This window comes from Pleurodeles waltl, chromosome 3_2 (assembly GCF_031143425.1).
Source record: "Pleurodeles waltl isolate 20211129_DDA chromosome 3_2, aPleWal1.hap1.20221129, whole genome shotgun sequence".
Lineage (NCBI taxonomy): Eukaryota > Metazoa > Chordata > Amphibia > Caudata > Salamandridae > Pleurodeles > Pleurodeles waltl.
This window is the reverse complement of record NC_090441.1, coordinates 216,549,139-216,574,880: the sequence shown is the minus strand read 5'-3', so window position 1 is coordinate 216,574,880 and position 25,742 is coordinate 216,549,139. Positions and strand designations below refer to the sequence as shown.

The 25,742-nt window shown below is 44.6% G+C and overlaps 1 protein-coding gene across 3 annotated transcripts; it reads right to left on the bottom strand.

The window, feature by feature from the left end:
• Positions 1 to 1,737: 1,737 nt before the first annotated feature.
• On the bottom strand, positions 1,738 to 25,742 carry LOC138286724 (uncharacterized). Of its 3 annotated transcripts, XM_069227240.1 has the most exons (4): positions 25,560 to 25,742; positions 17,337 to 18,637; positions 7,446 to 7,670; positions 1,738 to 2,511 (listed from the first exon to the last, which is right to left on the bottom strand). In XM_069227240.1, the coding sequence occupies exons 2-4, from the start codon at positions 18,454 to 18,456 to the stop codon at positions 2,213 to 2,215; spliced, it is 1,644 nt and encodes a 547-aa protein (XP_069083341.1). In that variant the 5' UTR covers positions 18,457 to 18,637; positions 25,560 to 25,742; the 3' UTR covers positions 1,738 to 2,212. The 3 variants fall into 3 exon arrangements, with proteins under 3 accessions (XP_069083341.1, XP_069083339.1, XP_069083340.1); XM_069227238.1 differs by lacking the exon at positions 1,738 to 2,511 and having other exon boundaries at positions 2,647 to 7,670; positions 25,560 to 25,730; XM_069227239.1 differs by lacking the exons at positions 1,738 to 2,511; positions 25,560 to 25,742 and adding an exon at positions 23,522 to 23,549 and having other exon boundaries at positions 2,647 to 7,670.

The window sequence follows — 25,742 nt, the reverse complement described above, 5'->3', positions numbered from 1 at the left end:
ATTTCCTCATGCCCTCCTGGAATGCAGTATTGTTTTAAGCAAATTACCTTGGTCCCTAGGGGCACCTTCACTGCGGGTATCTTCAGATGTCCCATCCTCATGGCTGTGACTGAATTGTATCACTTTGATCCAAATTGATAACAACCGTCATCTAAGTACAAAGTCAAAACAGCATGTTCTTCCTATTTCATCTGAACAGTAGTCTGCACAACAGGGGTTTGTTTGTTTTCCACCCAACCCTGTGATGTTGTAGTGCTGACAGATAAACTTTTTTGGATTTCCATAAATGAAAGCGGCCTCCGCTCCAGTGTCAACTAATGCTCGGACCGTTTGAACATTTTTGTGCTTCTAGTGTATTTCTAAATCAAACCTGGGGTCTGTTATCTTTACGCGCCCATCCCTGTACCGGAGCTTGGCCCGCTTCCTAATCTGATTTAAACCAGTCAACTTTTGCCCAAGTCAGGCCTGGATATATGCTTGACTATTTACAAGCAGATTTCTCTTCTTCCCTGCTCTCAGCCATTAACCACTCACATCGAAATTTGACTCCTATTTCCCTCGTGAAGAAAACATTTTCTCCCTCTCTTTTCCGTCCCCCGACGTCTGTGGTCGACTGAGTCACACATTTATTATCTTGCTTGTTAACTCTTCTGCTGCCTTCTTTCTGATCTAACCCTCTCTTACGGTACATCTCCCACAAGCTTTTGGTATCTATCCCATCAATCTGCTCCTTCAGTAATGCCATACACATGTCTCTCCTAGATACTCTGTTATTATCTATGCGACCCTCTGATCTGGACGCTCTCTCAGTTTATTCCAGTCTCCCAGCTCTCCCAACTCGTGACCTGCCTCCAGCACATCTTTCAATACCTTTTAATTTTTACCACCTCCAATATTTTCTTCTTCAACTCTCGTGAAAGCTGTGTTTGTCAAAAAAACATATGGTCAGTCCTCAGGGTGAACCTGGGGACCCCCACCCACCTTACATATATTTAAAGTGCCTGGACCAATCACGTACAAGCAATGATTTGTTCCTTTACCACAGAATACAGCAGTTCTTGCGGTATGGATATATGAGAGGTAAACACTACCACGTTCTCCTCTTACCTCTACATTTTTGTGACCTTCAAACTATGTGTGTTTACAATATCTGTTACATGTACAGGCAACCAGCTGCACTATGGGTGTGGTCAACAATTTGTGAATTTTGGCAAAAGCATTAGCTTGGTCGGTCCAAAAGAAATACTGAACTCTTACTGAGCAGCCACCTTAAGGAAGGCCACGCTCAGCTTGAGGGGGGGTTGCAGACCCCATTGTAATAACATATCACTTTAGGGAAGTATAACTTGCACCGGTATGATGCACTGCTTATGACTACACATGTATCATCACCGTTGACAGCTGAAATCTACAACGGTGCAAGTTAGGCTTGTGCAAGTTACGCATAACTGGTAAATTTCAGTGGTTTCTTGGTTTTAAAATAGTAGCTTTGTAAATTATTATTAATGGAAGATCTACGTATGACTTCAGTTAAATTTTTTGTATATTTCAGTGAATTTCTAAGGTTTTTTTTTCCAAACTCAAGTAAAAACCTTACTGTATGTCTTCATTATGTATAACTCCACTTTAACTGTTAAGTTTCTAAAATTCACATTTTATTAAACCTTTGTGCAGATTTGTCAAATGTGGCAACTTTTAAAAGCAATTCAAAAGAGCTCTTACAATAGAAAATGAAATAAATCTCAACTACAAAGTCCCTATTGGCGGCTTAGTAATATTTGCATTAAGAGTGTGCTTTTGAATTGCTTAGAACATTGGCCTAATTTAATGGCTCAGAATGAAACTTTCCAAGTGATATTTACCAGCACATACATTTTATCTTAGAACATTTACAGACACTGGCAAAGAGATTAAGGTAGCTGATAGATCAAAAAATGTGCATCTCTCATATGAGGTCCTCATATATTTGAGACTACCAGAAAATACCCAGCAAGGATCAAAACCAAGTTTGCTGTCACAAAGGAAGCTTTACATGTGCTTTTTGTTTTTTCCACAAACGACCAGCCATTTTAGAATAAACCTTAAGGATTTAAAAAAAAAAAAAGGGGGGGGGGGGGGGGGCACGCCTGATCATATTTGCGGATGGTTTTGCAATTATGTTGTGGAACGGAATTTGATTTTGAACGGGAGTATGCTGTGAACTGAACGTTTTTCATCTCACAAACTTTGCTATTTTGAGGTTCACAGATGAAAAAATGGAACCTATGACGTTTCTGTTCAAAAACATATTTTTGGACTTTAGAGAGATGGGGTAGCCACACGAACCCAAAAGGAATGGAAAATTGTAAGTCAGGTTTAAGGAGCAGATCTTCTCATCTTTGTTGGATCCAAGCAGGGGTGTCCAAGGTGGCAGGGTGAGGGTGCATTGCCTCCTGATGAAGGCACCGCCTGTACGATTGTACAATAAACAACACCGTACAGTATACTCCTTCTCATGTATGCCGATATGTGCTGCAAGAGATTGTATACATCATTACCATGCTCATTGCTTGTATTTAAACCAAAAATCGAAATAAAACAGTGAACAAAAAAATCTTCCCATCTTTGATCATTAGCTCCAATTAAAATGTTGCAGAAGTCAAAGGATTTAGAGCAGAAAAGCAATCATTTAATAATAAAATCTATAGCAAGGCACTGGGAAGCTGTACTTGAAGGGTGTATTCCCAGGTCAGGCAGCAGGCCTACTCCAGGCACAGGCTCTGGCACAGTTCATCAATGGTGCAACTTACATACGAAGGTTTGTGCAGGATTGAAAGGGCTTGTATAGAAACAACAACAGTCATTCACCACTCAATGTTTATCTGCAGACAGTGCAGGAATGAGCAGAACTTTAACGTGTGGGTGTGATGCTTGAACAGAGGCTTACTATAGAAAAGCAATGTTTCCAGGTTGGTGTGGGAGTGCAAAGCGTTACAGTTTGAGTGAACTTGGGAAAAAAAAAAAAAACACAAATGTTGTATATAATTTTACATGCAAAACATGGAGGGCACATATGTAAAACACAAATGATAGCATATTCATACCTTGCACATGTTCATACTGGGTGATCTATTGAGAGATGAGTTTTTTTTTTATGGGGGGAGAGGGGGAAGCTTGTCTTGCTGAGCTTGGATCAGACATACATTTCATGTTTTAGTACTTTTTGCTTAATTTCATCATGCGTAGAGTTGCTATGTACCTTTGTGCCACTACTTTAAATATACTGGGGTTCCAGCCTGGCTAACAGTTGCTGGCACACCCCAATCCCTAAAGATGTGTTATTGAAAAACAATGTGTATCCCCATCTCTCAACTCAACTTCTTCATGTGCCATCAAGCAAGGAATCAATCTAGACTTGTGAATCGTCTGCCTACGAATGAGTGGCGAGTGAAGCTGTGGACAGTGAAGGAGTGCAAGGAGTGAGCGGCTTGGGCACATGGAGGGTGACGTGTTGTTAAAGAAAGTAGGGGACACATCAGGTCAGGTTGGCCAGGCAAAGAGAAGCTGAACGGTGGAGACAGGTCCTGCTGTGGGCTAGCTTTGGAGGTATCGAGGGATGAAGTCACACTGCATCACACCTTCTAGTGCGTTACTGAGGAAGGTATCGTCATAAGGTGCTTGATGGCTACACTGCTTGAGTGTATCAATGCTCGGCAAGCTTTAGGTGCTTAGTACCGTAAAATGCTTGCTCATCCTATTGAGGAAGAGACCAGGAAGGCGAAGGAACGAGCTCGCTCTTGGTATTTCAATCCCATAATGTACATGGGGTTACAGTCAGAAACATGCCTTGGTAGTGGACTATTTTTTGTAGTAGCTAGAGGTGAAGCTGGTGGGATATGGTGATGCCAAGCTTGTAACGGAGTACCTAGAAGAGCTGAATTCAAGAATGATGAAGGGCTTTCTAAAAGAGCCAGGTATTCAACACATCAGATTGCTGGTGTGTCACACACAAAGCAAGTGGTTAGTGAAGAGGTGGACCAAAGTGCTGAAGTAGGGGATAAAAATTATTGTGCAAAAGTTCTGATAGGAAACTAGGAGTGAGGTTTTTGGTTTGGGCCTTGTGTATGACACAAAGTCTGAGTATTGGGCTATGTCTGTCAGTTGATGCAGAGAAGACATATTTTTAAGTGGAAGCACAACTGGATGATAACTGGATCGAAGTGTGCATCACATCCCCTGAGCCACAAAAATAATAATCGTAAATTGAAGAAATAATTTTACAATTTTAAAATACGGGGACAGGGTAAGGAAGGGGGATCTTGCTACATTTTTTAAAGCCCTTTAGTGTGCAAAGGCAGATTAAATCAAGTGGAGCAGAGTAATGGGAAAGTGAGGAGTAGACAAGGTTGTGCAAGTTGTACACAGCTCTCAACAGAGACCTTTAAATAACGAGTGAGATCAAGAAAGAAGAGTTACAGGTAAAAAGGTAAAATACCTATGACAGTTCCTGTACCGATGCAGTATCACATGCCTAGTTAAATACAATGTGTTTAAGAGGCTGTGGTATGTCATCCATGACTGCCTGCACCTTTTACCAGCACAGAGTTAATAGGTACAGTGTTTACATTAGTTCGATGCATTGGGAGTTAGACACTGCCTGGGAGTTAGGCACTGCCTGGGAGTTGCTGGCAAATCCCTATTCCTTGAATACCCTTTTCTTTGAAGTCTTCATAGTACTTTTTAAGCCCAAGTTTCTAAAGGAAGAGGCACATATTGTTTACTTCATAACATTGTAACTTCATCAGCTTGCTTTTATAGCTCCTTGTCTGGATTGTGGCTGATCTGTTGGTGGTGTTGCGGGTGTGTTCTCTCGCTACTTTGCAGCCTGTCTTTAGTGCTCATATTACTGTCCTTCTCAGCCTGTCGCCATCCTCTCACCGCTCTTTGTCTCACCTACCCAGATCTAAAGTTCCTAGCACCTGAAATATCATTTTGTCGTATTGATTATTAAATATGCACATGGTGATGCCTAGCACTCCTAAACAAGACTCTTAGATATTGTTTTATACTCTTTGCTGTTCCCCGTTGTTTGCTATACTGGGAATAACCCACGCCCTGTGCCTCTGTTCAGTCCCTTCCTCCTCCCTCAATGATCCCCACTCCCAACCTCTGTCTTTTACACCAGCTTGCATTCTCTTCCATTCCTCCATCACCTCACAACTTACCTTTTCTTTTAGTTCTTTCGTCTCTTTCCCTCCCAGGTAGGATTTCCCAACACCATCCACTCTACAACATTCATGTTGCATTTTTTGTAAATTTATAATTATTTTTCTGATCATTGGTGCTCATTTTATTAATTATAAATACAAATGGGCCACATCTCTTTCAAGAAGATTTAGAATGAACAAGATTAGGTCTTCCAGGAAAGTGTAGAAACTGTAGTGCGGTCTGTGCTGTCATTTGTCCACTGTAGTATTCTTTGATGGTGTTTCCTCTTCTTACTTCAGAACCTGCCTGGGTCTTCAGGTGCTTGCCGGGTGTTGTTGCACTATCGATCTGGTTTTGCGATTGATGACACACGTTAGCTCGGATGGGGTCTTTGGTGCTAACAGTACGTGTCCTTTTAGAGATCCACATGTAAGGATTGTCCTATGACTCCTCAGCAGTGAGATATGGGTTGACTGTTTATCACAGTTTCTGGCTTGGTTGGAGTCTGCACAATGAGTAAACCTTTTGCAAGTGTCATGACAGCAATTTACTATATTCCTGAGTGCAGTCATGGTTTGACCCCGAATTCTCCAACAAAACTTCTTGTTGGCGTCGCCTTTACATGAAGGAAGTGTAACTTTGTCCCTAGTTTGTTTTCTTTTTTTTTAGCAGGTCCAATGTCACCAGGTGGTATTTCTTCTGCAAGGTGATTACCTTTGATTATATTTTCCGTTTTTGCAGGATCTTTCCTGTAACCCTCTGACAAGGACAAGAAACAACACTTCTAGGACTCTACGTGTTTTCGTCTTTGGCCACCGCCTGCCTTTGTATTTTAAGTCAGCAGTTTATTGCTTTGCAATACAAATATTGAAGGAAGCCAGTGCTTCACGTGCACAGGCTTAAGGGTTTACTTTAATAAGACTGTGGCCAGCAGTTGCTATCTAAGTATCCCTTTTAATTACTGCATTTCTTGATGCAATTTATTTTGCTTACAGATTCCAATACTTCAGTCAGGCTGCCTGGTTGGTGTCTTGCTGTGTACATTACTCTCCCTTTACAATTTCACAGCCAGGCCAGAATTGCAACACTTTCAGGTGTTCTTCTCTTTCTCAGTACCTACGGGTCCATTTTCTCACCTGCTAAAACGCGTGTATTTCATAATTAATCTCTAATGTTCAGATATTGTCTTTTTTGTAACCTTCCCTGTATTAGGTTCCACTCAAGGTGCAGTTATTACAGTGGTACTTTCACGTTTGCCACTTCTTCTGGTATCACGCTTCTTATAGTTATTTGCTGCAGTACTTAATTTGTTTTCGAACAGTTATCTTTCTCTACTTATATATTTTTTCCTCAGCTTGGTGTCTCCACATTAGGTAACGACATGCCAGAATAATGTTCTGCACTGCCGACAGCAATGCCTCGACCTTCTTAACTCAAGCGCATTTCTCAATCCTACATCTGTTGTGACATGTGCTTTTTCTTTGGTTCCAGAAGACACACCGTCTTCGACAGTGGTCGCAATGCACTAGGACTTATGTTCTCGGTTTATCAAAGTTCAGCACTACTGCATCTGTCTCAGACAAAGGGTCCCGTATGGAACCTCTGATGCTTCCTCAGATGTGTTTTACGCCTAAATCGCTTCCCACATTCTGAGCACTCATAAGGTTTCTCCCCAGAATGTATCCTCTGATGGCTGTACAAATTTGAGCTCTGTGCAAAGCTTTTTTCACATTCTGTGCACTGGTACGGCCTCTCACCTGTGTGGGATCTCTCATGTACTCTCAGCTGTGACATCATCCGGAAGAGTTTACCACATTCTGGGCACTCAAAGGGCTTGTCGTCATTGTGTATCCTCTGGTGACTGCGCAGGCGTGCTCTGTGAGGGAAGGTCTTCTCACACTCTGTACATTTGTACGGTCCCTGCCCCATATGGGATATCTGATGAACTCTCATGGTTGACGCCACCCTAAATCGCTTTCCACACTCTGTGCATCCATAGGGCTTCTCTCCAGTGTGAATCATCTGATGACGGCACAAGTCAGATCTCTGAGCGAAGCTCTTCTCACACTCCAGACATTTATAGAGTCTGTTGTCCACGTGAAATTTCTTGTGTAAGATTAGACTTGACATATTTGTAAAACACTTCCCACAAACACTGCAGGAAAACACTTCTACCTTGTTATGGATCCTGCAGTGTGCTAAGAAAGGGGAGTTCTCACTGAAGCTCAATTCACAGTCGGGACATTTATAGGGCTTACCTTCAACGCAACAGCTTTGGTGCTTTTGGGAGAGGGATGGGTTAAGGCTTTCTCCACATCTGGAAGATGGTTCTGGCATTTCATCCTTTTGTTTCTGTGACAATGTCTTTACTGGTTCAGTTGTTGGGCTTTGTCCATCATCTTCAGAACATTTACTATTGCTTTGAACTTTCCATCCTGTGAGCTTTATTTGTAGTCTCTCAATTTTGTTAATGGCTCCATTATCTGTTTGGAAAAAAAACAAAAGAATCAGGTTTCATTGCAAGTGATGGTGTAACCTACAGCCTGAAGGAGCCCTGTGTGGACCTGTGACTTTGTTCCTTGTCACTCCCACCCCAAAACACACCGAGTAATTGTAACTGAATTCCTTTTAAAACTGAAGTCCACTAAAACATAAAGCTACATCTAAAGCTAAATAGAAGAACTACAACATTCTCAGGTTTAAAACTTCTAGTTTGCAATATATCTTTTTTTTGATAAACCATGAATAATTGCTGTGACATTCACAGAATTATTTCAGGTAAGCAATGTTACATCATGTATTTATTTCTTAGACTGGAGTATTTGTGTAGTGCTGACTCTGAAGGGCAGTGCAGCGCTCTACATGGCATTTACATACTTAGCGAACATGCAAGGATACAGTGACAAGCAAGCATGTTTACAATGTGAACTTAGGACAAACAGTGCATTAAATACAGAGGCAGAAACAGAGCATCACAGTAACCAGGCATGTGAACAGCTCTCTCTTACACACTTGTATGCTCTCTTGCTTGATAAAGGTGTGATGTAGCAAAGAGCTGTTCACATGTCTGTTTATTACAAGACCAGGCGTGGGGGTGACAGACGCGGCGGGCATATTAAATAATAATGATCTTGGTATCAGTAGCTCAGGCGAACAATTATACAGACAATAAGGGGCATTCGAGGTTCAGCATTAGTCAATATAGGTACTCAGGTCAACAGGAACGGTGGGGGCAGGGTACGAAGGCGGAGGAGGAGACATGTGGATAGTCTCATGTTTGCTCCTAACAGTGAATAGTGAAGTTACCGGCCTCAAGTGGTATTAGAAACCTTTCGACAGGGCGGGCATGAAGGAAGGAAAGGCTTGTTTCCATATCTGCTCTTTCCTTATCTCGAGGAGTTCCATAACAAAGCGGCTTCTTCTGCAAGTGCAGCCAGAAAGTTTGCTGCAGTCTTCAAATACGACAGCAAGGTGCCAAGAGCCGAAGCTAAGATCACTTTCTCATCTGGCCCTTCAGGACAGATATGTCATGTCACCAAGGTCTTTGACCCTTCACCCCTTTCACCTCTGCTAGATTCTCACCCACTACCTCTTGTTCACCCCCCCCCACCCAATCATGTCCTTCCTTTCCCCCGCTTTTACAAATCCATTCTCTCCTCTCTTCATATAGATGATTCGGGGCATACAGCAGCATATTTTGGAATAGTTACTGTGGTCTTGATTACAATTTGTTTTTATAAATGCCATCCTGCCCATCAGTTAGACCAGCAGAGACCAAGCGAACAGGGCACATTTCTGACGTGAACCCCACCCGGACAGAACTCCATGTGCCCCCCTTTCCAGACATCACTACCTCTAAAACCAAATACAAAGTCCTAACAAACGACCACTCCATCTATCTGGCTGAGAAGTTAACGAGCTCGCCAGCCCCGGCGGCCTTCAGCACATCTGCAGCTGGGATACTACTGGGTAGACAGAAGTGCAGAAAAAGAAAAAACGGTTAGCAGGATTTCTCCATCAATGCACCCAGGATCTGGAACAACATCCCGGGTCCATCAGGGCCAGTCAGACCCTGCACAGACTTAGCAATGAGCTGAAGATGTACCCCTTAAAAGAGCACTACATCACAAAGCATCAACAGCCTACTCCTGCTCTCAGGACCCAGATACCCCTCCAATCACTCGCTGACCATTCTGTACCTCTGGCACTGCACGCAATACAGAAATATAACCTACAAATCTTTCTTCTCCACCAAACAAAGAACAAACATTTCTGAGGAGACAGAACCCTTTTACTTCCCCTGGAGTATAAAGGTTGGCTCGTCACTTTCAGGATCGCTGCTCCTTCCCTTCCCATAGAGCCTGCCCCATACATCAGCTTCTTACAGCATTTTATTCCAAGTCTTAAAGTGCCCATCGTTCGTGGCACCGACGCCTGTTCTTGGTTTCATACCACAATCACCACATTCCCTACCCGGTGTACTTCAACAGTTCCCTCCTGCAACAGCAAACAGCAGCAGAGACAGCAGGCTGCCCTTCTTTGTTCCTCCCCGTGTTACCACCCCACTGATCTCAATAACTCCACCCATTTCACAAAACGGTGATCAGCCCCCACTCTGGTGAACCACTTGAACACGTCGCTACAGTCCAGGGAGATAACCGCTTAAGCAGTACAGAATTACTTGCTGCCTATATGGGGTTTTAGAAGGGGGATCTATAGTATCCTGTGTCCTCATTCGTTGTATATCTGAGCTGCTGTCTGGAATTCAGAGAGTGAACAGTGAAGGAATGGGAGACAGAGAGAGAGAGAGAGAGAGTGTGCTCAGTGTATGTGTACACATACTGAGTGGAAGCCTGGAGATAGTTACATTGGGTGGGATTATGAATCTCTGACTAGATCTGTAGACATCATGTATGGTGTGTCTAAGCGGCTTCCTGCTCATCCCTGCTCATCCCTTCAAGACCCCCCATCCCCCCCAAAAACAGTTGAATTGTTGATAAGATTCTGAAGTTCATGGAGACGCAGGCCACTGGGGAGGCAGGACGGAGATGGGCCCAAGGGAGGAAGACTGCCTGGAGATGGAGAAATGGTGCTCACATACCAACACCCTTTCTCAAGTCAGCTGGCAAGTTGGCATCAGTTGCTGGTGGGCAGGAGGATCTCGGTGGGCAGGGTGCACAGAGGAGAGAGCTCTAGCACCAAAAGGTTTTGTGTATATTTACATACCAAAAAAAATGGAAAGGTTTGCAGCCTGTTCCACCTTCTTTTTGGACATTTACAGGAGCTTAGAAATATTTGTCTGTGAACGCACTCTGCTTATAATATTGTTTTACTGCACAACCATCAGTATTTAACAGTTCAGAAGTGTGGGGCGAGCATGCAAGTGCTGTGGAGAGAGTGCAACAAGAACAGATGATGAATGGAATGCTGAAACAATGTCAAACATTCATCCCAAGTCACCGTTCTGGGTTTAAATCCATCTTATTTTCCTCACTATGTCATTCCAGTTTGGACCTAGCCATATCAGTCTTGACCCTGCTCCATATGGGAACAGTCCAGCCTGATCTGCCGGGCCAGGACCTCCCTGGACCGGAAACAAGCATCCTGGGACCAGTTTCTGGGTATTACCCTTTGTCAGCCAGGCTAGCTTGAATCCAGGGGCACAGTGAGCGCGGGACTCGCGTCTAGGCATACCCGGCACACTTAGGGTGACAAATGCAAAAAATGAACAGGTGATGGACGGAATGCTGAACAATGTCAGTCAGAGAGTGTGGGCAGTGTTTTGACAGTGCACTCACCCTGGAGCATCTGGGGTAATTTGAATAACATTCTGCTGCCTTTGGGTTAGGCTTGCGCTATAGAAATTCCATATACATACATACATTTACACTGAACTTGTGGGAGCGAGTTTTGTGTCCTGTGCTCTAAAAGAGCAGAGAGTGAGACAGGACTCCTCACGTATGAAGGAGTTCTTTGGAACAGCGGAGAGGGCTGCATAAGCGTAGAAACAGAGAGACGCGCGTATGTAATGTTGTGCCACCGCCAACAAGGATGTGCTGTGAATCCTATGACACAAGTGCATTTATAGTATGAAGGTTACGCGAGCTGGTGACGGGCTCGCTATTTGAGAATAAACAGTATTTTTGGCTAAACTTGATATTTGGATTTTAATGCTGGGAATAGCTCCAGAGCTAGATGCTTAGAGCACTCAAGGATTTCAACACAGGAAGTCTTTCTTTGGAAATGTGTCTTTATAGCCACAGGGTGAGTGATGGAAACCAAGTTATTCTTCTGACGTTTGAGTTTTAACTGTTACCAGATTCACCTTTGTGTATTTATACATGTTTTTAGGGCAGAGCGTGCAAACACTCTGGTCTGTTGTAATCTCTCTGTGGGCTTTTAACCATACCCACTCTTGCTATTCATTCTTTGTTGTGCTTGTCTTAAATACTTAATTTTTATTGGTACATTTTGTGAAATGCCCCTCCTTTGTGTGCTGAGTTACCCCTCAGGTGATTTCACTAAGTGAACATTTTTGTTGGCCATCACACTAGATCACGCTTCCTCCTGTTACTTCAAGTGATGGCCCCTCCTCTGGCTTCAGTTTGCCTTTCATTCCGGCATCGATCCTTTCTAGACATTCACACAGGGAGCCAATAACTATTGCATTCACGCTCAGGGCGGCCGCCACGCTTTGAACTGACTTGCTTCTGTCAACTGTTTTACTTTTCATTTTCATTTTATGTGGCAAGAAAAGTCCAGTTAGGAATTTACAACATTAATAGCTCCAACACGAGCAAACACGAGACCGATTACTTTGGAAATGCTGGTTTCCATGAGTTACGCATGTGGACTAGTCTGGGTTACCATGAGTGTATATGGTTTGTGAGGCAGCCTTATCTGAAGTACAGTACTCGTGTAACATGCTGGAACATAGGTATTTTATAAAACACCGATTGTCATAGTGCTCAAAGCAGTACAGAATTTTTCATAGGTGTTTGCCTTCACAAAGTCCCCGGGCATTATGGTACTCCTTGCATCTTTCAATTCATTTTTAGTCTTTATTTAACAGTAAAAAACTGACCAATCAGAGTTTGTGTTTATTTTATATGCATGCATGTAGTGTCAGAGGCAGTGTAATTAGAAAGATTACATATGTGTCCTGAAAAGTGCACAGAGGTTTACTCGTTGGCTTGTCCGGTTTCCGTAATTGATGCATGCGGTGTTAGATGGTTTGTACGTAGAGAGATTGGGTACTCACCTAGATTTGTGATGTGGCGTACACATGGAGACTGTGTATGATGGTCTTAGATCTTGTCTGAATATAGCGAATGTGCAGAGATTTTTGTGCTTTAGAGTACAGATATCTATTAGTATCTGCATTGACTATGCAATTTACTGATGTGTGGGGACATGATATGAACATAAGGTGGCGTGGAGATGTGGTAGTGACAGCAGGTTTTGTGCTGGAGCTCGGTCATTAATGTTTTGAGCTGAGATAAGAAATGGCTACTCTTCTAGTTGTTTTGAACCCTGAATCTGCAAACTTCTGGATGACAGAGAAACCGTTTTGGGGAAGACAAACTGAGAGCTACGTGCCCTGGCTGTCATGTGACTGTCATTCTGTGGCTGTATCCGGTGTGTAATGTTTTATGGCATGACTACGAGTCTGAAGTTATATGGTGGTAAGCTCTCATGACTGAGAAGGTCACGAGGCCTGCAGGTCTTTGACTGTTCCACAAGGCTAGTTGTAACCTAGGTTTTCGCCTTGCTTTTGTTCGACATGAAGTGTGGGCAGCCTCATGTCTTGTAGGTCAGCAAAGTTTTGCTGAAAGTACACTTCGTAGAACTTATGGATATCCATCTTATGTGCATCATGAATGCCTTCCAGATTGTGAGTGAGGGGTCTAGATATGGAGCCCTGGAAGCTGCCTTCTGCAACGTCTACTTCAGGCTCCTCTGAACCTCACTAATAGATTCAAGGGTGATCTTTAACGGTGAGTGATCTAGGTTGGAGCTGTCAAGTTATTCTGCAGCTGCACACCAGCAGCATGTCCCAGCTCGGTGTAAAAATACAGTAAATGGAAAACTCTGCATCACATGTGGGTGAATACAAGGAACAGCCTTTAACCAAGTAGCTGTTTTCCTGCCAAGCATCCACATTGTCATCATGGCATTATATGGCTAACAGCACTGTTGATGATTTCTCCACAGCGCACCCTCCAGGTCAAGCTCTATCCAGTCCTCCTGTCCAGGATAATGTTAACCTCGCCTCCCGTATTAGCAATGCACCCAGAGAGGTTTGCAGCACTGTTTCTACTTTACTAAAAGGCAAAGCATATTTCTGGTTTGTAGCCTTCACATTCAAGGTCACCATCATCTAACCAAGCGCTTCCCAGCTCCCAAGGAATCAAACACCATCTTTCTAGTGACTTTCAGCTTCCTCAGGAGTTTGGCTGACAGACTGCCCTGTGGCTGGGGTAGTGAAAGCATACTCTGCCAGCCCAGCTCCTGCCGCCCGCTGTATCACGAGCAGGAGTACATGGCCTTTTAGGTCAGACGTCTTTTAGCTGCTTTTGTGGACAACACACAAACTTAAAGTGGGCTTTGGGTCAGCGCATTGCTCAGCATTAGCCTGCTCTCTTGTCGGGCCCTTTTGATTACTTGTATTCAGAGGCCTTCCTTCCTCTGCTTGGGGTTGTCCCTTTCTTAAAGGATAGCTTCTTTACAATACTTTTGACTGCATCTCATTCATGTGCTCCTTCACAGCTCAGATCACCACTCCCGCTGCACACATGATCCATGTGCTCCTGCAGAGCTCAGATCACCACCCCGCTTCACACATGATCCATGTGCTTCTTCAGAGCTCAGATCACCACCCCACTGCACACATGATCCATGTGCTCCTTCACAGCTCCGATCACCACCCCCGCTGCACACATGATCCATGTGCTCCTGCACAGCTCAGATCACCACCCCGCTTCACACATGATCCATGTGCTCCTTCACAGCTCAGATCACCCCCCCTGCTGCACACATGATCTCCATGTGCTCCTTCACAGCTCAGATCACCACCCCTGCTGCACACACGATCTCCATGTGCTCCTTCACAGCTCAGATCACCACCCCCGCTGCACACATGATCCATGTGCTCCTTCACAGCTCAGATCGCCACCCCGGTGCACACATGATCCATGTGCTCCTTCACAGCTCAGATCGCCACCCCGGTGCACACATGATCCATGTGTGCTCCTGCACAGCTCAGATCGCCACCCCGGTGCACACATGATCCATGTGCTTCTTCAGAGCTCAGATCACCACCCCACTGCACACATGATCCATGTGCTCCCTCACAACTCAGATCACCACCCTGCTGCACACATGATCCATGTGCTCCTTCACAGCTCAGATCTCCACCCCTGTGCACACATGATCCATGTGCTCCTTCACAACTCAGATCACCACATCTGTGCACACATGATCCATGTGCTCCTGCACAGCTCAGATCACCACCCCGCTTCACACGTGATCCATGTGCTTCTGCACAGCTCAGATCACCACGCCTCTTCACACATGATCCATGTGCTTCTGCACAGCTCAGATCACCACGCCTCTTCACACATGATCCATGTGCTTCTGCACAGCTCAGATCACCACCCCGCTGCACACATGATCTCCATGTGCTCCTTCACAGCTCAGATCACCACCCCGCTGCACACATGATCTCCATGTGCTCCTTCACAGCTCAGATCACCAACCCGCTGCAACATATGATCCATGTGCTCCTTCACAGCTCAGATCTCCACCCCTGTGCACACATGATCCATGTGTGCTCCTTCACAGCTCAGATCTCCACCCCTGTGCACACATGATCTCCATGTGCTCCTTCACAGCTCAGATCACCACCCGCTGCACACATGATCTCCATGTGCTCCTTCACAGCTCAGATCACCACCCCGCTACACACATGATCCATGTGCTCCTTCTCAACTCAGATCACCACCCCGCTACACACATGATCCATGTGCTCCTTCTCAGCTCAGATCACCACCCCGCTACACACATGATCCATGTGCTCCTTCACAGCTTAGATCACCACCCCCGCTGCACACATGATCCATGTGCTCCTTCACAGCTTAGATCACCACCCCCGCTGCACACATGATCTCCATGTGCTCCTTCACAGCTCAGATCACCACCCCCGCTGCACACATGATCCATGTGCTCCTTCACAGCTCAGATCACCAACCCCGCTGCACACATGATCCATGTGCTCCTTCTCAGCTCAGATCACTACCCCCGCTGCACACATGATCCATGTGCTCCTTCTCAGCTCAGATCACCAACCCCGCTGCACACACGATCCATGTGCTCCTTCTCAGCTCAGATCACCACCCCCGCTGCACACATGATCTCCACGTTGCGCTCAACAACTTTACTTTGCTTCTTTTTGTTATTTTTGCACCCCCAGGTCCTCTGTGCCCGGCGGCCGGGGGGACCTGCCAACTCTTCTTTGTCTGCGGTCAGACCACAAAAGAGGAGCATTTGTTTTAAAATGAAATACGAATATCCCTGATGGGCTGAGAGTTTTCTCCGTGGCAGGGAAATTTGAGCAACAACATTCAGAAGAGCCAATGCATTTTAACAAACACAATTTAAATAATGCTGCTTCCTTTAGGCTCTCTGCCTCACTGACCGCCCAGCAGACATGCGCTTAATGGTTCCGATCTGTGCTGAGCGGATGTTGAAATATATTTAAAAACTCCCTCAGATTAGATTACTTTGAGGGGCACTGCAATCTTCTGAACTCTAATCCTAAAATAACTTTGAGTAGGGGATTTGGCATTAAATATATGTAATCCATTACCTCTTGAAAATCAGCACTCCTCTGGGACTGTGCCTGCTCTCACCAGGCGGCTAAGCTCTGCCTGCGTGGCTTGAGAGAACCGTTGAACCTGGATACGGTGCTTCATCCATCAAGTATTCACACACAAGGAATGCCCGGATAAGCCTAAGCAGAACAAATCTCTTCTGGGAAAGGTGGTCATTAAGAGTGAAAGGAGTTGTTAGTTTCACCTAAATCCACGTTACCCAGGGTGTATAACCTTTGAAGGTCAGGAAAAGTATCTGGACTGAGAATACCCCATAAGCTGCAACGGAAGTCATTGTTATACATAGACAGTGTCGGTTGAGAATTTTAGATCTAATACAATACAATGCTAAAAGTGATGTTTTGTATAAGATATATGCGTGCAAACCCAAAGAAGATTCTTTAATTTGTCAATGGATTTAATCTGCATGGTTTTGTATTTCTTAAGACCACAGTATATTTGTATAGCTTTTTTATCTAAAAGAAAGAAATCAATAAGATGAACCACCCCTGATGCACAGAGTATTCTCCCATAATTTGGGGCACATTACTGTAATTGTCCTGTTAAGGCTCACATGAAGTATAAAGTGGTCCTGGAAAAAAGAATGAAACATCTGTCAGTCTTGGTACGCCCATCCAAAATAGGGTGGGCCTTCCAAAACCATGCTTGTCTTGCTGAAAGGGTATTTTTTCAGACTGCAGAATCGTCAGGTTTTTTCAGATTGCAGAATTGTCAGTGAGTCCACTATCAGGAAGTAATATAAAAGGTTAGCAGGCAGGACAGCCTCCGATTGATGGCAGCATTTCCTTTAAATTTAAATTAAATTGATAATTTAAACAGCACTTACTGGTATTCTGAAAAGATTCTCATCTCCCCTCGCCAGATTGTACTTAAGCTTCCATTCCATGTAACACTGAGCTGTATTTCCCTAGCAGATTGCTGTTAAACAGTGGTTCTGTTTCTTTGTTTTTATTATATTCTAATGGAAACTATCTCAGCTACAATCTGGAACTGCTAGCAGAGTTGCGCACTAGAAGACTTAGGGCCTGGTTTCGATTTCGGGAGATGGGTCACCATTGGGTGCAACCCGTCCACTGACATCTAAATCAGGCCCTTAGGGTGGGGTCATTTTTAGGGCCGAATTAGCATAACATTGCGATACGTTCTTCATTTGTCAAAGGTCGTGGTTTGGCTGCATTAAGTCTGCCTCACTGTATGTCAAAAACAACCCAGGCACTATCCCGGGCTGGGTGATTAGTACTTGAAAAACAGGAGTACCTGAAGTAGCTCGGAGGTGTGGGAGACCTTGGTTTGCACTGGTGCCTCTCACAGAGTCCACGGTGGCTGCTCTTTCTCCAAGAAGATCCGCTTCCGTGTTCGGGGTGGACCCATGTGCACCCTGTGTTGCGGGAGACCGGGGTTCTAACCTGGAGTTCTGACCTGCATTCTGTGCATCAGGAGACAGAGGTTCTAGCTTGTAGTTACCATCTTTTCCCTGTCCATCAGGAAACACTTGTTGTAGGGCTTGGAGGTCCCCTTTCCCCTGCTCATCCACACACTCCGGTTCTAGCTTAAAGCAGCTCGCCAGGCCCTGTCCATCAGTTACCACAGGCGGAACGGGCCGACTCTGCTGCACCTTGTGTCGACCAACAATATCCATTTTTGACCACTTATTTAGTTTTTGCCTCTGCCCTTCAATAATTACTGGCTGAATGCACCGTCTCATTTCTACATCCAGCACATCAGTTGATGCTGGGTGCGTGCTGTGGCTCTGCTGTGGTTTGTGTCCATGACTAAATACTGGTTGTTTGCACAGGTCCTCTGGTTGGATATGCCTTTCAGCGTTCACTGGTTGCATGCACTGGATTTCCTGTTCAGTTAATGGTGGGTGGGTGCTTCGGCTCATTGGTGTTCTGCGCGCATCAGCAAATGCTGACTGTTTGGACTTGTTCTGACCTCCTCTAAACACTGGCTGAACACACCAGCTTGAGTCAACCTGATGAAGTGGAAGAGGTACTGGCGGAAACCTGCTGCCAACGCAATCTCTGCTGATCTCAGGGCGGACCCTTCCCACAGTTGTTCCACCATTTTTGAAGTAGTCATGAGCCTTTGTTATCCAGATTTGCTCCATGAGCCCTGCAACCTTTGCAGGTAAGTCTTTCATGGTATTCTGCAAGTTATCCATTTTGATTCCCAAACATCGCAGTGTGGCTAGGATGGCCTGGTTTGACTGATCTTCTGTAGGAGGTTCGCCACCAGGGTACCTTTGAGCATCCAAGCTCAAGACTGGTGCTGCACATATCTCACCTTTGCTTCCTTTGGAGATGTTAGCCTCTCCCTGCTGACCATTTCTGAGATTAGGGTACTCTGGCTGGTCCTGAAACCCCACTCTTGACATTGCTAGCACTCCAGGTTCACCTGTGCACCTCCCCAGGCGCACCAGCCTTGCAGAACATCCAGCCGAGAAGCGATGCTGAAGTAGCGGTCCTGGTGGATACTGGCTCAAGGTGAGTACTGCACTTTTCCTGCTCGTTTCCTACTTCCGATCCATATGTCTGAATAGTTTAAGTCTCAAGCACCTGAAAAAAGGTAAATATAAACATTTAAAGGACTAATACTGGCTCGGAATCGCCATCATTACTATTATTGCCTAACTCTCCATGTTGAATATTTAAAAATTAAAAGGTCTCCATGTTGAGTATTAAAACATTAAATACATAAATTAAAAAGTTTATTGATTATGCTCTCCAGTATTTATTCTCACCCTATATTGTGGTGCTTTGTAAGGAGTGTAGATTGTACAGCTATTTGTCAAGTGTAGCTCTGCCCACCTCACCACCCAGTGCCAGGAGATGCCAATATTACCAACAGTGTGCCAGGTTCAGATCCATTTTTGCCATTTAGAGAATTCCCACAAATAGAGAGTGGAGAGACAGATAGCAAGAGAGCAGGTGTAGTTATTTGTGGAGAAAGCAATGAAAGGGGAGATTTAGCTTTACATGGGGAGAACGTAATCATATCTACAGACTGTCTTATATGCAACGCAGCCGGACTTGCTTGACCTTTACTAATGTGTCGCAGGACATGCAAGAGAGCTACTGTGCCTGTGTCTTTGAAATGGAGGTTGTGGTCTCACTAAAATCAAGCTCTCTAAAAGTCACCTGACCATTGACTGTTTCCCAATCCTTGAACCCTCCCAAATCCTTTCTGCCTTGACCACTGTGCTAAATACAAGGTTGGTCCGGCAGCAATGGAAGAAGAGGTGATTAAAGGAGCCCGGCCTCTGTCAGATCTTTCTCACTTCTCCTGGCCATCAACGAGACTCACAAGAAATACCAGACACATTGGCGTTCAACCCATCCTGAATCCCCTGACACCCTCCGTTTTGCTCAGATGTGCTTCCACTCTGAGGTGGGAATGTAAACCGCCACGGTGAGCATGCTAGTGGGCTTCACGCTAGACAGGTCTCATTTTCCTAGATCTGCCCAACACTTTCATACGCTGGCTAGTCGCCGATTTATAGTGGTTATCCCGTTCCTCCCCACCTTCATTGTCCCATGAGTGGTATGTATGTCGCCTTTTGTGAAGACAGTATGCATAGCACACAAGACGGTTGTATCAGGGTTAACCCATTCGCTGCCAGGCCTTTTCCCCCTCATGTGCCAAGCCTTTTTTTTTTTTACTATTTGGGGCAGTTCTGGCTTAGGCCCTTATAATCTTCTGCCCCCATAAGCTACCCACGCCACATTTGCATCCTTTTTTTCCAACATCCTAGGGATTCTAGAGGTACTCTGAGTTTGTGGGTTCCCCTGAAGGAGACCAAGAAATTAGCCAAAATACAGCAAAAATGTCGTTGTTTTAAAAAAAAAAAAAAAAAATGGAGGAAAGGGGCTGCAGAAAAAGGCTTGTGATTTTTTTCCCTGAAAATGGCATCAAGAAATGGTTCGTGGTGCTAAAATCACCATCTTCCCAGCTTTCAGGAACAGGCAGACTTGAATCAGAAAACCACATTTTTCAGCACAATTTTGGCATTTTATTGGGACATACCCCATTTTTACTATCCTCCTTCCAGTTAGTGACAGAAATGGGTATGAAACCAATGCTGGATCCCGGTGAGCTAAACATTTCCAAAAAGTAGATAAAATTCTGAATTCAGCAAGGGGTCATTTGTGTAGATCCTACAAGGTTTTCATACAGAAATAAAAAATATTGAAATTGAGCTGAAAAAAACAGCCATTTTTCGTCACGCTTTACTCTAACTTTTTCCTGCAATGTCAGATTTGTGAAAGCAATATATCGTTATGTCTGCTGGACTCTTCTGTTTGTGGGGATATATAGGGCTTGTAGGTTCGTCAAGAACCCTAGATACCCAGAGCCAATAAATGAGCTGCACATTGTAATGGGTTTCCATTCTATACCAGGTATACAACAATTAATTTGGTGAAATATGAAGACTGAAAAATAGGTATCAAGAAAACCTTTGTATTTCCAAAATGGGCACAAGATAAGGTGTTATGAAGCAGTGGTTATTTGCACATCTCTGAATTCTGGGGTCCCCATACTAGCATGTGAATTACAGGGATTTTGTCAAATAGCCGTCTTTTTTTTTTTACACCTGTCTTACATTTGGAAGGAAGAAATGTAGAGAAAGACAAGGGGCAAGAACACTTGTTCTGCTATTCTGTGTTCCCCCAAGTCTCCCGATAAAAACAGTACCTCACTTGTGTGGGTAGGCCTAACGCTCGCGATAGGAAATGCAACATGGTCACATCACATTTTTTCATTGAAAACGGACATGTTTTTTGGAAAGTGCCTAGTTGTGGATTTTGGCCTCTAGCTCAGCCGACACTTAGGGAAACCTACCAAACCTGTGCATTTTTTTAAACTATACACCTACGCAAATCCAAGATGGTGTGACTCTCACCAGGTTCTGTTACCCAGAATCCTTTGCAAACCTCAAAATTTGGCCAAAAAAAACCCCACTTTTTCCTCACATCTCGGTAACAGAAAGTTATTGAATCTGAGAGGAGCGACAAATTTCCTTCCACCCAGCATTCCCCCAAGTCTCCTGATAAAAACTGCACCTCGCTTGTGAGGTAGGCCTAGTGCCAGCAAAAGGAAATGCCCCAAAACACTATCTGGACACCTCAAAATTATGAAATACAAAACTACCTGTTTTTTGCGGGGGCACTTGCGTTTTTGGTCCTGGCATCAGCAGCCATACCGGGGAACCTACCAAACCAAGACACTTCTGCAGACTAGACACCCGAGGGAGTCCAGGGAGGTGTGACTTGTGTGGATCCCCCAGTGTTTTTTTACCCAGAATCCTCAGCAAACCTCAAATTTAGCTTAAAAAAACAAAAATCATTTTTTTCTCACATTTCTGTGTGGGACCAACGAACTGGGACACATTTCCTACCACCAAACGTTCCCCTCAGCCTCCCTGTAAAAATGATACCTCACTTGTGTAGGTGGGCCAAGTTCCTGTAACAGGGAAGAGCCAAACACATGTCGCAATTGAGGGGGAACCAAAGCGGGTCCAAAAGGGCAGTTTAAAAAAAAAAAAACCTTCTAGGCTGACAAGTGGGGCAGATTTTTTATCGGTATGGATGAGACAATGCTGGGTGGTAGGAGTTTTGTGGATTCCTGCAGATTCCGGAAGGTTCCAACACAAAAATGAGGAAAAAATGTGCAATTTCCAGCAAAGTTGGAGGTTTGCAGGGCATTGTGGGTAAGAAAATGGTGTGGGGTGCATGTGAAGCACACCACCCTGGACTCACCCAGATGTTTAGTTTTCAGATGTGTCTAGGTCTTGTGGAATTTTCTACATGATAGCGTCCCAAAGTCCAAAAAGTGCAGCTGACTGAAACCAGTGTGGAAGACAACTTGAGAGTGGTGCTTTGAACCAGCCCAGAAGTTATGAGATCAAAGGAGTACCAAACACACATCCCTATACCATCAGGACTGCCCCAACTGTGCTCCAAATTAAGGAACAGCTGAAGATGCACCTCTTTAGCAACACACTGCCTCATATCGGAGTGCAAGACTACTTCCACTCTCGAACCAAGCCACACTTCCAAGCACACTGTAACTGTAGATTGGCCCTTCAACATGGACACAGAATTAAAATCCACATTGTGAGCTACCTCATACAGAGAGCTAACATCCACTGTGTGAGTTCTCTCACACATGGAACTAACCATTCACCTTAAGAGCTCTGTCATGCAGGAAACTAAACATCCCCCTTGTGAGCTCTCTCATACAGGGAACTAAACATCCACCTTGTGAGCTCTCTCATACAGGGAACTAACATCTATCGTATGAGTTCTCTCATACAGGGAACTAAATATCCACCTTGTGAGTTCTTCCATACAGGGAACTCAACATCTCCCTTGTCAACTCCCTCATACTGGGAATTAACATCCATCTTGTGTGCTCTCTCATGCAAGGAACTAAACATCCACCATGTGAGCTCCCTCATACAAGGAACTAACATCCGTCTTTTGAGGTCTCTCATGCAGGGAACTAAATAGTCACCATGTGAGCTTCTTCATACAGGGAACTAAACATCCACCCTGTGTGCTCTGTCATAGAGGGAACTAAGCATCCACCTTGTGAGCTCTTTCATACAGGGAACCAACATCCCTCTTGTGAGCACTCTCATGGGGGGGGGGGAGGGGGAGTAAAAATCCATTCTAAGAAGATGACACGAAGAGCTGCGCTCATACATTTTTAGTTCTGAGGAGGGACTGCTTGTGCACATGAAGAGCTGTCACACACTAAGGGTGTACTCCAGCAGCTGTGTCAGAAGGGTGGACATCCACACTGAGACATCTGTTCACATGGCTAAATATGTTTAATCAGCAACACACACAACTAACAATCTTTTCATAACTGAATGGCTGCACGTATTCTAGAGGTACTCAACAGAAGAATTGAGTTCATATTGGGCCAGAAAATATCATATATCTGGACTATGGAAGGGAAACTCCTTGCTTAGTGCTCAAAGTCTTAGGAGATGAGGGACGAACACATTGATAAATTAAGCTGTAATTGTATTTATATAGCGCTTACTGCCTCTGACAAGGCATTAAAGCCCCTTTCAGGGAGTAGCATGCTATTCCATAACCCAAAAGGATTAGTGGTGGATTAGTATAGGGAAATAGGAGTACAGTATTAGTATAAGAAGGCATGATTTATTTCGAACGGAGGACGTGAACAATGGAGGAATGGAAGAGAAAAGAATCCAGAAAGTGTTAATTGGGAGATGACAGTAGTAATAGGAGGTTAGGGATGAGTAAAGGAGAGACGGAGGAGGGACGAGTCTGTGGAAAGGGATTAGGGAGATCAAACTAATAAAATGACGTTTGGGGTGAGTCAGGGAGTGGAGCTACTGGATAGACTGATAGAGGTGTGGAGTGAGGGTGAGACAGAATAATGCACTGGCAAGAGTTTTTTTTTACCTCTTTTTTCCTGCTGTACAGTAGGGCTAAAGTAATAAAAATATAGAGACATGGTTACATAGTAATGGAATGTATGTGTAAGGAATATAATATATTGAGATATATACGGAGAGTAAAAGTTGTATTGTATAAACACAGACTTTCAAGTGTCTCATAAGCATCTAATCAAACAACTTATGTAGAAGCTATACAATGACCTATGAACATGTTAAATATATATATATATATACACACACACACACAACTTTAAAAAAAACAAAGGTTACGGGGACGTTATAGTTAGGTTTTGAATTAACTTGCACAAAACCAGAGAAATTCAGCAGTTAGTTACTTCAAGTAGCTATAACTTGCGCCCTAACGTAACTCAAACTTGCACCCTTGCCATGCAACGTATTTTCTTCAATATTATGACTACTAATGGTTCATTGATATTTTTAATGATGTTATAAAAGTTGTCATGAGTGTGGTAATATCTGGGGTAATTAGCAGTGCATGGAGAGGGCTTGAGTTATAGTTACCCTAGGGCGAGAGTTATAGCTTCTTGAAAGAACTCTAATTATAACTGCTGAGTCAAATCAGTATCTAACTATAATGTTCCTGTGACCTTTGTGTTTTTTGAGTGAATTTTTATGGTTTTTAGCAGCGTTACACGGCGGGGCCATGCTGAGCTCTGCGATCGAGTCGTGACGCCACCCGCATAAAATATTATTATGTCGCTTAGCCCTGTGCAGTTATCTGCATGTAGAAATTTGAAGTGAAAGGTAAACTTCAAATTACAATCTTATGCAAGGCACTGCTCACTTCTCTTCCCACCTTGCACACACACTGACTCTCACGCACACTCACTCTCTCTCTCTCACTCACACACTCACACACTCACTCACACACTCACACACACACTCACACACTCACACACACACTCACTACCACAAACACTCACACAAACACTCACACACTCACTCACACACTCACTCACACACTCACTCACACACTCACACACTCACACACACACTCACACACTCACACACTCACACTCACACACTCACACACTCACACACTCACACACACACTCACTCACACACACACTCACTCACACACTCACTCACACACTCACACACTCACTCACACACTCACACACTCACACACACACACACTCACACACACACACACTCACTCACACTCACACACACACTCACTCACACACACACTCACTCTCACACACACTGACACTCACTCTCTCTCTCTCACACACTCACACACACACACACTCACTCTCACACACACACTCACACACACACACACTCACTCACACAAACACTCACACAAACACTCACTCACACAAACACTCACTCACACTCACTCACACAAACACTCACTCACACTCACTCACACAATCACACACTCACTCACACACACACTCACTCACACACACACACACTCACACACACACTCACACACACACTCACACACACACACACTCACTCACACACACACTCACACAAACACTACCACAAACACTCACCCACTCACACACACACACACACACACTCACACACAAACACTCACTCACACAAACACTCACTCACACAAACACTCACTCACACAAACACTCACTCACACACACACACTCACTCTCACACACACACTCTCACACACACACACACTCACTCACACAAACACTCACACAAACACTCACTCACACAAACACTCAATCACACTCACTCACACAATCACACACTCACTCACACACTCTCACACACACACACACTCACTCACACACTCACTCACACACTCACTCACACACACACTACCACAAACACTCACCCACTCACACACACACTCACTCTCACACACACTCACTCACACAAACACTCACACAAACACTCACTCACACACACTCACACACTCACTCACACACACTCACACACTCACTCTCACACACTCACTCTCACACACACCCACACTCCCTCTGACCCTCTCTCGGTCCCCGGACACCGCGCTCCCGCCCCACGCCGGTCCCCGCTCCGCTCTCAGGTACCTCTCCTCCCGCCGCCGCTCTGAAGCTCCAGCCCGGCCCGAGCTCCTCGGCTTCTGAACATTCTTGGCTCCGAGCCGAGCAGGAAGCTCCTGCGGACTTCCGGGTACAGGGCCCGTCACACCGGAAGTAAACACAGCCTCTTCCGGTCAGTGCCTGCGGTCAGCAGACGTCACAGACCGCGGA

Excerpts from the sequence above, each read along its gene's own strand:
- LOC138286724 (XM_069227238.1), bottom strand. The coding sequence starts at position 18,456 with ATGTCAAGAGTGGGGTTTCAGGACCAGCCAGAGTACCCTAATCTCAGA. Across the intron at positions 7,671-17,336 it reads ACACCTCCGAGCTACTTCAG|ATAATGGAGCCATTAACAAA; the intron begins GTACTCCTGTTT and ends TTTTCCAAACAG.